This window comes from Salmo trutta, chromosome 9 (assembly GCF_901001165.1).
Source record: "Salmo trutta chromosome 9, fSalTru1.1, whole genome shotgun sequence".
In the NCBI taxonomy this organism is placed as follows: Eukaryota; Metazoa; Chordata; class Actinopteri; order Salmoniformes; family Salmonidae; genus Salmo; species Salmo trutta.
Window position 1 is genome coordinate 19,098,016 of NC_042965.1, and position 12,055 is coordinate 19,110,070.

Sequence of the window (12,055 nt, forward strand, 5' to 3'; positions counted from 1 at the left end):
GAGAAGAACAATATTGGCAGGCCAGGCATATAGCCAATATGCTGTGATAATGTATTAGGCCTACTGCACAAATCAAATTCTTTATAGAACTGTTTTTATTAGGTTAATGTTACTGTAAGTCATGTTTTAAAAAAAAAAATAATCATAATCTGAGTGGTACATCTTGACTTGCATTTTGACTGAGAAAGTGATCTTGACTCAAAGGTTGGTGACCACTGGTGTACATGAATCTTGGCAAAGTTTGTTCCTGTTTGGTCACGTTTCTGTGTGTCAAATAAAAATACCCTAATTATTGGTTGACAATAGAGCCTCCCACAATGCAATCTATGGCGCCAGGATGAAGTTGGTAAAGAGCAACTGCAGAAACTTGCAGTCAAAATTACCTTTGATCACATGGTTTTTGTAAAGTTCATGCAGTAGTCATGTAGGTGCAAAACGGGACAATTTTATCCCCATAATGTAGCACACTTTGGAAGACTTGACAGAAGTGATCCACTTGAAAGCGTCTAGCGTTTTCAAATGTTGTCATACTTGGCAGGGCCGGACTACTGCATTGGGGCCCAGGGACACCGAGGGGGGGCAGCTAACTTACAGCATTTCAACACATTTTGTCATGAGGCTAAGATAAAATGTTGTAGTTTTAAGCTAACTTGCTGCAATTCTACACTTTTTGTCATGCGGCAGAGTTTTTGTTGTTGCTGTTTTATAGCTCATCTCATGCTTTTGTTTACATTTTGCCATGAGGCTGAGAGAGAATGTTGCAGTTAAAGAACATTTTCTCAAATTCTACACATTTTGTTTCATGGGGGCTCCCCCAACATATTGTGTGGGGGTTTGGGATCCCAGGGCATGTGCCCTGCATGCCCGTTTGGTAATCAGGCCTTGATAGTTATACATGTTATTATCAAGACCCCTGGTGAAACCATTTCTATTTTATTTTGCCATATGCTGGTCAAAAAAACGTGAAGTGTTTTCTCAGTGTCTGTTTATTTGATAGGTGTAATAATCTGATATAACCTCATTGCTATATTTATGTGTACTTTATACAATGTTGAAGGCATTCTGAATGCAAAACAATATAACCTAATGTGGAAAATATATATTTTAATTTCCAGCATCTTTGAAAACCTGCATCTTACAAAACATATCTGGTATTTACTTCCCCTGAGGGGCATTGATCAAGCATTGGGACAATTCTGAAAATGTTATCCCCATAATGCAACACACTTTAGAAGGCAGTCACATGAGCCTCTTTAAAACTCTTCACAAAAGCAGTGTTTACCTGTCCGCTGTTTTCTTGAGTTACATACAGTGAATTCTAAAAGTACTCAGACCACATTTTGTTACGTTACAGCCTTATTCTAAAATTGATGAGGAAATATTTTATTTAATCCATCTACACACAATACCCCATAACGACGAAGTGAAAAAACAGAAATACCTTATTTCCGTAAGTATTCAGACCCTTTGCTATGGAACTCGAAATTGAGCTCAGGTGCATCCTGTTTCCATTGATCATCCTTGAGATGTTTCTACAACTTGATTGGAGTCCACCTGTGGTAAAGTCAATTAATTGGACATGATTTAGAAAGACACACACACACACACACACCTGTTTATATAAGGTCCCACAGTTGACAATGCATATCAGAGCAAAAACCAAGCCATGAGGTTGAAGGAATTGTCAGTAGAGCTCCAAGACAGGATTGTGTCGATGCACAGATCTGGGGAAGGGTATCAAAAAATGTCTGCAGCATTGCAGCTCCACAAGAATACAGTGGCCTCCATCATTGTTAAATGGAAGTAGTGTAGAACCACCAAGACTCTTGCTAGAGCTGGCCGCCTAGCCAAACTAAGCAATTGGGGCAGAATGGCCTTGGTTCGGGTGGTGACCAACTCTGACAGAGCGCCACAGTTCCTCTGTGGAGATGGGAGTACCTTCCAGAAGGACAACCATCTCTGCAGCACTCCACCAATCAGGTGTTTATGGTAGAGTGGCCAGATGGAAGCCACTCCTCAGTAAAAGGCGCATGACAGCCTGCTTTGAGTTTGCCAAAAGGCACCTAAAGGACTCAGACCATGAGAAACAAGATTCTCTGTTCTGATTAAACCAAGATTGAACTCTTTGGCCTGAATGCCAAGCGTCACGTCTGGTGGAAACCTGGCACCATCCCTATGGTGAGAGATGGTGGTGGCAGCATCATGCTGTGGGGATGTTTTTCAGCGGCAGGGACTCGGAGACTAGTCGGGAAAGATGAACGGAGCAAAGTACAGAGAGATCCTTGATGAAAACCTGCTCCAGAGCGCTCAGGACTTCAGACTGGGTTGAAGGTTCACCTTCCAACTGGACAACAACCCTAAGCACACAGCCAAGACAACGCAGGAGTGGCTTCAGGATAAATCACTGAATGTCCTTGAGTGGCCCAGCCAGAGCCCGGACTTGAACCAGATCGAACATCTCTGGAGAGACCTGGAAATAGCTGTGCAGCGATGCTCCCCGTCCAACCTGACAGAGCTTGAGAGGATCTGCAAGAAGAATGGGAGAAACTCCCCAAAAGCAGGTGTGTCAAGCTTGTAGGCTGTAATCACTGCCAACGGTGCTTCAACAAAGTACTGAGTAAAGGGTCTGAATACTTACGGAAATGTGATATTTCATTTTTTTTTAATAAATTAGTCAAAAATTGTAAACTGTTTTTGCTTTGTCATTATGGGGTATTGTGTGTAGATTGATGAGGGGGAAAAACAATTGAATCCATTTCAGAATTAGGCTGGAACAAAATGTGGAAAAAGTCAAGGGGTCTGAATACTTTACAAATGAACTATAGATTTCCAAGAACCGTGTTTATCTCTGTGTGACTAACATGTGGACAAATCAATCCTGCGTGCAACTAACTAGCTTGCTGATTCATGCATGTTTTCATTTTCACTCAGCCGTGTTGTTGGCTTTGGACTGATTGAGTGGTACTGTCTGTTTCATGGCGCTGCCCCAGTTTTTAGCATTTCAACCACAACCAATAATATCTCATTTATGCCAACTTATCATATTCTCAGATGTATTTCTACTGTAGGTAGACTTTCCCTGTCACTTCTGCACTAGTTCTCCTTAGTGTTAGTTCACCCAAATGATCAAACTATATATTGGCTTCCTTACCCTCCATCAAAAGGGACTAATTATTGTGAGCAAATCAAATCAGAGTTTGAGTCACATGCACAGGGTCGCAGATGTAATTGCAGGGTACAGCGAAATACTTATGCTCCAACAATGCAGGTCAGAGAAGTGAGTGAAACAATAATACAAATAATAATACTAAGTAAAATAATAGAAAAGGGTGGGGCTGTGTGTATGTATCTCTATCCAGGCTGTATCACATCCGGTCATGATTGGGAGTCCCATAGGGCGGCGCACAATTGGCCCAGCGTTGTCTGGGTTTGGTCGGGATAGGCAGTCGTCGTAAATAAGAATTTGTTCTTAACTGACTTGCCTAGTTAAATAAATAAAAAATAAAATATATATATATATATATATATATATATATATATACTGAACAAAAATATAAACGCAACACGTAAAGTGTTGGTGCCATGTTTCATGAGCTGAAATAAGATTCCAGATATTTTCCAGACGCACAAAGCTTATTTCTCTCAAATGTTGTGCAAAAATTTGTTTGCATGCCTGTTAGGGAGCATTTGTCCTTTGCCAAGATAATCCATCCACCTGACTGGTGTGGCATATCAAGGGCTGATTAAACAGCATGATCATTACACAGGTGCAGCTTGTGCTGGGGACAATAAAAGGCCACTCAAATGTGCAGTTTTGTCACACAGCACAATGCCACAGTTTTGAGGGAGCGTGCAATTGGCATGCTGACTGCAGGAATGTCCACCAGAGCTGTTGCCAGACAATTGAATGTTCCTTTCTCTACCATAAGCCGCCTCAACGACATTTTAGAGAATTTGGCAGTGCGTCCAACCGGCCTCACAACAGCAGACCACGTGTAACCACGCCAGCCCAGGACCTCCACATCTGGCTCCTTCACCAGCCACCTGGACAGCTGATGAAACCCCAGTGGGTGGGCCTATGCTCTCCCAGGCCTACCCATGGCTGCGCTCCTGCCAGTCATGTGAAATCCGTAGGTTAGGGCCTAATAAATTCATTTAAATTGACTGATTTACTTATAAGAACTGTAACGCAGTCAAATCTTGAAATTGTTGCATTTTATATTTTTGTGTGTGTGTATTTATTTACAACTAGTTTTAAATTCTATACAGTTGTTGCAGTTAAGCGGCAACGTGTGTAAATAAGGATATTTGTCCATAGTATGAGGTTACAAGGATAAATGTCCATGGGGGGGGCAGGGGGTAGAAGCTATTGGGCAGTTTATTTTTGCCATGATGCTCCTATATTGCCTGCGTCTGAGTGATGAAAGCGGTGAGAACAGGCTGTGGCTCGGGTGGCTGAGGTCCCTGATGATTTTCTTGGTCTTCCTGTCACACCTGGTGTTGTAGGTGTCCACGAGGGCAGACGGTGTGCGTCATCTGTAGAACCTTGTGGTCAGGAGTTGCCGTACCAGGCTGATGCAGCCCAACAGTGTGCTCTCGATGGTGCACCTGTCCAACACTGTGAGGGCCCTCGAGAACAGGCCGAATTTCGTAAACATCCTGCTTTCTTCACCTCGGCGTCTTTGTGGTTTGACCATTTCAGCTCCTCTGAGATGTGTACACAGAGAAACTGTAAACGTTTTTGACCGTCTCCACGGCAGCCCCGTGGATGGGGGCGTGCCTAGCCTGGTTCCCCCTGAAGTCCACAATCGGCTCCTTTGTTTTGCTGACTTTGATGGAGTTGTTTACCTTGCACCACGCCATCAGAGTGCCTACCTCATCTCTGTAGGCCGTCTCGTCGTTGTTGCTAATCATGCCTACTACTGTCGTGTCATCAGCGATTTTGATGGAGTTGGAACTATTCCCCCGTGTTGAGGGTCAGTGTGGAGGAGGTGATATTACCTACCTTCACCACCTGGGGATGGCTGTCAGGAAGTTTAGGACCCAGTTCTATATGGAGGAGTTAAGTCCCAGGGCCGAGAGCTTTGTGGTGAGCTTAGAGAGCACTATGGTATTGAAGACCAAGCTGTAGTCGATTTACAGCATCTTCACTTGTGCATTCCCTTTTTCCAGGTGGGTGAGGGCAGTGGATCTTTCGGGCATACCTAATGATAGGGTAAAATAGAGCCTCTTCTGGTTTTAATAGATATTGCTACCCTCAACTCCAATACTTTCAAATGACACAACTCATTGCCTTATTGCCTGCATGATTATTTGTCTAATGTGGGTGAGCAGGCTTCAGCTTAGTCCTCTTTCATTTGGGTCTGCCTTTTCCTCTCCTCCATTGTTTAATCTCTTACTCGTGGATGAAGATTGTTTTTCCTTTTGCCCTACATCAGAACGCCAACTCTAGGCAGACATTTCTGTGGTGGCATAACATTTTAGCTAAGTGGAAATTCAGGCAGACATCTCAAATTGTAAGATTCAAGACTGATGTAGGGAGTATGATGAACATACTGCTGTGTGTGTGCACAATGTTTTGCTAACAGAAAATGCATAAAAAAGGAGAATGTTAGACACCAGGAGGTTGGTGGCCCCTTAATTGGGGAGACCGGGCTCGTGGTAATGGCTGGAGCGGAATAGGTGGAATGCTATCAAATACATCAAACACATTCCATTTGCTCCATTCCAGCCATTATTTTGAACTGTCTCCTCTGATTCTGTATTATATGTAGTATTTTCTTTTTTATTAGGATCTCCATTAGCTGATGTGGAAGAGTCCCATGTGGTCATTCATGGGTCTATGTAGTCATTCTCCTTCTGCTTTCCTCTACCTCTCTTTGTTTGAACTGATATCCCTTTTTACCATAACTGTCTTTCTGTATTGTCTGTCTGATCATCACTCCTCTCTGTATTAACTCCTCTGTGTGTCTGCAGAACCCTTTCTCCATTAGGTCCAGATGTTCCAATGTTTCAGCCTTTTGGCTGCGCCGTCTGTGCTGGGACTCGTATCCTGGTAACAATGGATAAAGAGGTGTTTTGAGAAATGCTCTGAGAGGGAGAAAGAAGAGGGCAGTGAAATAAGAGGATAGGAGTAAAGGCAGGAATTAAAAGAATGACACACAGAAAGAAAGACGAAGTCATATGGCCGGCCGGTCAACCTACTGTCAACAAAATTTAATTGTAAGAAACAATTATCAAGGTTAGAGTTCAGTGATTTTTGAACTGTTGAAAAGTGACAGCCCAAGTATAAAGACCGTAAAGTACACACTTATGGACAAATCTTTTTTTGGAGCAAAATAGTGTTTTCAAAAAGTATATTTTTAGACACAACTGAAAACATCAAGGAGTACGGCATTCAATGAGTTGGTCTGATGGGAAGTTGTGATGTCATCGGTCTCCCCCTCCATTGAGGAGCAATAGAGAACAAAAGAGGAAAGGCCCACCCTCCTACTTGTGCTGTCATGACTTACCTGGACCACCTATTGAGATGTGCCTTTTGTTAACTAAATCAGGTGTTAAATGAGGTGAGAAGGAGACTGGAGTGCCACTTTAACAAAACATAATCATCAAATAAGGACAAGGAGATTTAAACCATAAAATTCTGTAATGAATCGGTCAGCTATGCACACGTAGTGATGTTGAGTACGGTACTACAGCCCCGTTAGACTGGCCTAATTAAAATACATAACTCAGGCATGTAGGCATAATGGCTGATCATTTACCTGACTCTAGTAACACATAATGGCTGCTCATTTACCTGACTCTAGTAACACATAATGGCTGCTCATTTACCTGACTCTAGTAACACATAATGGCTGCTCATTTACCTGACTCTAGTAACACATAATGGCTGCTCATTTACCTGACTCTAGTAACACATAATGGCTGCTCATTTACCTGACTCTAGTAACACATAATGGCTGCTCATTTACCTGACTCTAGTAACACATAATGGCTGCTCATTTACCTGACTCTAGTAACACATAATGGCTGCTCATTTACCTGACTCTAGTAACACATAATGGCTGATCATTTACCTGACTCTAACACTGGGGGGCTAGTACGGAGAAAAAAAAAATGTATGAAATGTTTGAAATGTATGCATTCACTACTGTAAGTCGCTCTGGATAAGGCAAAGTAATTACAATTTAGCAATTAAATACTGGAGTGATAAATGTGCAGAAGATGAATGTGCAAGTAGAGATACTGGGGTGCAAAGGAGCAAAAATAAATAACAATATGGGGATAAGGTAGTTGGATGGGCTATTTACAGATGGGCTATGTACAGGTGCATTGATGTGTGAGCTGCTCTGACAGCTGATGCTTAAAGTTAGTGAGGGAGTCTCCAGCTTCAGTGATTTAAAATGTGTGTGTTTTTTTTTACATTCGTTTCAGTCATTGGCAGCAGAGAACTGGAAGGAAAGGTGGCCAAAGGAGGAATAAGCTTTGGGGGTGACCAGTGAAATATACCTGCTGGAGCGCGTGCTACGGGTGTGTGCTGCTATGGTGACCAGTGAGCTGAGATAAGTCAGGGCTTTACCTAGCAACGACTTATAGATGAGGTGGAGCCAGTGGGTTTGGCGACGAAAATGAAGCGAGGGCCAGCCAACGAGAGCATACAGGTCGCAGTGGTGGGTAGTATATGGGGCTTTGGTGACAAAACGGATGGCACTGTGATAGACTGCATCCAATTTGCTGAGTAGAGTGTTGGAGGCTATTTTGTAAATGACATCGCCAAAGTCAAGGATCGGAAGGATAGTCAGTTTTACGAGGGTATGTTTGGCAGCATGAGTGAAGGATGCTTTGTTGCGAAATAGGAAGTCGATTCTAGATTTCATTTTGGATTGGAGATGCTTAATGTGAGTCTGGAAGGAGAGTTTACAGTCTAACCAGACACGTAGGTATTTGTAATTGTCCACATATGTGATGCTGGACGGGCAGGCAGGTGCGGGCAGCAATTGGTTGAAGAGCATGCATTTAGTTTTATTTGCATTTAAGAGCAGTTGGAGGCCACGGAAGGAGAGTTGTATGGCATTGAAGCTCGTCTGGAGGTTAGTTAAGTGTCCAAAGAAGGGCCAGAAGTATACAGAATGGTGTCGTCTGCGTATAGGTGGATCAGAGAATCACCAGCAGCAAGAGTGACATCATTGATGTACTGTATACAGAGAAGAGAGTCGGCCCGAGAATTGAACCCTGTGGCACCCCCATAGAGACTGCCAGAGATCCGTTCAACAGGCCCTCCGATTTGACACACTGAACTCTGTCTGAGAAGTAGTTGGTAAACCAGGCGAGGCAGTCATTTGAGAAACCAAGGCTGTTGAGTCTGCCGATAAGAATGTGGTGATTGACAGAGTCGAAAGCCTTGGCCAGGTCGATGAATACGGCTGCACAGTATTGTCTTTTAACGATGGCGGTTATGATATCGTTTAGGACCTTGAGCGTGGCTGAGGTGCACCCATGACCAGCTCAGAAACCAGATTGCATAGCGGAGAAGGTACTGTGGGATTCTGTGATCTGTTTGTTAACTTGGCTTTCGAAGACTTTAGAAAGGCAGGGTAGGATAGATATAGGTCTATAACAGTTTGGGTCTAGAGTGTCTCCCCCTTTGAAGAGGGGGATGACCGCGGCAGCTTTCCAATCTTTGGGGATCTCAGACAATACGAAAGAGGTTGAACAGGCTAGTAATAGGGGTTGCAACAATTGCGGCGGATAATTTTAGAAAGAGAGGGTCCAGATTGTCTATCCCAGCTGATTTGTAGGGGTCCAGATTTTGCAACTCTTTCAGAACATCTGCTCTCTGGATTTGGGTGAAGGAGAAATGGGGGAGGTTTGGGCAAGTTGCTGTGGGGGGTACAGGGCTGTTGACCGGGGTGGGGGTAGCCAGGTGGAAAGCATGGCCAGCCGTAGAAAAATGCTTATTGAAATTCTCAATTATCGTGGATTCATCGGTGGTGACAGTGTTTCCTAGCCTCAGTGCAGTGGGCAGCTGGGAGGAGGTGTTGTTATTCTCCATGGACTTTACAGTGTCCCAGAACTTTTAGGAGTTTGTGCTACAGGATACAAATTTCTGTTAGGAAAGCAAAGGATAGCTTTTTCAAACTGCTTGTGTATATTGGTTCCTAACTTCCCTGAAAAGTTGCATATCGCGGGGGCTATTCGATGCTAATGCAGTACACCGCAGGATGTTTTTGTGCTGGTCAAGGGCAGTCAGGTCTGGAGTGAACCAAGGGCTATATCTATTCCTAGTTCTAATTTTTTTGAATGGGGCATGCTTATTTAAGATGGTGAGGAAAGCACTTTTTAAAGAATAACCAGGCATCCTCTACTGACGGAATGAGGTCAATATCCTTCCAGGATACCCGGGCCAGGTCGATTAGAAAGAAGTGTATTTAGGGAGCGTTTGACAGTGATGAGGGGTGGTCGTTTGACCGCAGACCTATTACGGACACAGGCATTGAGGCAGTGATTGCTGTGATCCTGGTTGAAGACAGCAGAGGTGTATTTAGAGGGCAGGTTGGTCAGGATGATATCTATGTGGGTGCTCGTGTTTACAGATTTGGGGTTGTACCTGGTAGGTTCATTGATCATTTGTGTGAGATTGAGGGCATCTATCTTAGATTGTAGGACGGCCGGGGTGTTAAGCATAGGATACAGCGGGATGTGCAGAATAAGTAGCACAAAGTCGAGTAAAAAAAGATTGTAGAAAGGTGTACATGTATTACCTGGCGGCATTTAGCCTAGCAGTTAATACCGTTGGGCCTGTAACCAAAAGGTCGCTGGTTTGAATCCCAGAGCCGGCAAGGTGGAAAAATCTGTCGTTCTGCCCTTGAGAATGGCAGTTAACCCCCAACAACAACTGCTCCCTGGGCGCCGACGATGCAGACATCAATTTAAGGCAGACACCTTTCAGTTTAATGCATTCAGTTGTGCAACTTACTAGGTATCCCCTTTCCCCTTTGTGTCAAACAGTCTTTTACTTTGCAATAGGATTCACATAATAGTGAAAATGTTTAAAGCAGATGCTGCCTTTCTACAATACAGATAGATACAGTACACACTGATTCCCCTGACTCTCGTCCCCCATCTGTCAGATAGTCCTTAACCTCTCCACTTCCTCCAGACTGTTATACAAAACACTCATCAATATGTTATCTCTCTTTACAGATCTGGGAGTGTGCAGCACCACTGGATTGAAATCTATCACTTTGTGGAACATCTGGCTCATAAGTTCATAAGGTGAGAATAGTTTACAAAGACCCTGTGATATAAAGTCAATATAAAAAAAAAACTTAACTGTTAACCGTGTGTGTGGGTATGAATGTCTACCCGATAAAGATACTAGATTAACCCCCCCTTCTATCTCTGACTATACTAAAAATGTACTTTCTATGCCTGTGATATGTGGTTGTCCCACCTAGCTATCTTAAGATGAATGCACTAACTGTAGTCGCTCTGGATAAGAGTGTCTGCAATATGACTAAAATATAAAAAATGTAAAGAAAGTTAATATACTGTATAAATGTTGTCAATTTCTCTCCAGTCCACAGCTGCGCATGTCCTTCATTGTGTTCTCCACTGAGGGAAGGATTTTGATGCGGCTCACAGAGGACAGGTGAGGGAACAATCTTTTCTTTCTTAGGATTTGGGGTATTACCTCTCCGCAAGATGTCAGGTATTTGCTGATTCTGAACTGAGTTGATTATCAAGAATCCAGAGAAACATGCAGGATTTGTTTAAGGTTCATTGAATTAGAGACATAAGAATCACAGAGAACAATACCCTCACATTGAGCTTGACTGACAATGCTGTCAATCCTTTGGCAAACTGTAAGCTTCAGCATATGGCTCACAATATATTACGTGTCGCATATGTGTCTAATCTTTCCTTAGGCGCATTGTCCACGCAGGCACTGAAACATTTTCAATGTTTATGGTCTTCCTGCTGTGTCATTTCACACAGGACTCATTTCCCCCACCATCTGCTAGACAATGTCCTGTGCCAATAGGACACTCTTAAAACCTGAAGCACACATAAAGTCCATCACTACTCTCTGAAATGGAATACCACTTCAATAGAGAGATCATGATAGGTCTTTGTTTCTGTGCCTATTGTCTTTGTCACATCATATCTGTCTGTCAGCTTTTAGTTTAGGGAGAAGACGATGCATTGTACAAGAAATCAGTCAAAAGGAAAATCTGTTAGATTTGAGGGCTCAAAACAACTCACTTGTTCATGATTATGGGTGTGAGTTTGACATTATGATTTGGTAGTAGGACGTCACACATTTATCATTTTATCACTATTATGACTCTTCTAATATCAAAACCTAAAGCTACTTCTCATTTAAAGATCTAGGTCATTTAGTTGTAATAGCTTTTTAGCTGCAGTTAGATCTATAAGACCCACTGGGCACACTGGTTGAATCAACGTTGTTTCCACATTTCAATGAAATTACGTTGAACCAACTTGGAATAGATGTTGAATTGACATCTGTGCCCAGTGGAGGACTTTTGCAGGGTGATGGGTGAGACATGATGGATATGAACTGCCCTTTCATCTGTTTGCTTGCTCAGGGAGCAGATTCGCAAAGGTCTGGAGGAGCTCCAGACGGTACTTCCAGGTGGAGACACCTTTATGCACGAGGGCATCCAGAGGGTGAGCTGTCTGCTTTTAGCTGAGCTCTGAGCTGGAATCTATCTCCATTCTGGCTTAAGAACAAAGAACATGGTTTGAAGCCAAAATGGCACCTGTATCAGTATGGAAGAGTTACTGTATTCACAGGACCACTTTAGCCATTGTACTGTTTCAATCCAATTCATCTTTTTTTACAGGCCAGTGAGCAAATATATTATGGAAACTCAGAAGGTGTGTAGTTAAAATTTATTTTTCAATCGTTTCCTGCTGGAAGTTTTGCATGATATATTAATTTCTCCTGTCTATCTGTTAGTATTACATTATTATATGGATAGCGCTGTGGCAGCAATTAGATCCTAATCAGAGGTTTTCTGTCTGT

At 42.9% G+C, this 12,055-nt stretch overlaps 1 protein-coding gene across 3 annotated transcripts in view; it reads left to right on the top strand.

The window, feature by feature from the left end:
- The window catches only part of LOC115200114 (anthrax toxin receptor 1), a 44,043-nt gene that overhangs the window by 2,251 nt on the left and 29,737 nt on the right, over window positions 1-12,055 (top strand). For all 3 annotated transcript variants that reach the window (XM_029762858.1, XM_029762860.1, XM_029762859.1), the window contains 4 exons: window positions 10,207-10,278; window positions 10,583-10,654; window positions 11,616-11,697; window positions 11,874-11,907. In XM_029762858.1, the coding sequence (XP_029618718.1) occupies window positions 10,207-10,278; window positions 10,583-10,654; window positions 11,616-11,697; window positions 11,874-11,907 (260 nt within the window). The remainder of the gene's footprint in view (window positions 1-10,206; window positions 10,279-10,582; window positions 10,655-11,615; window positions 11,698-11,873; window positions 11,908-12,055) is intronic.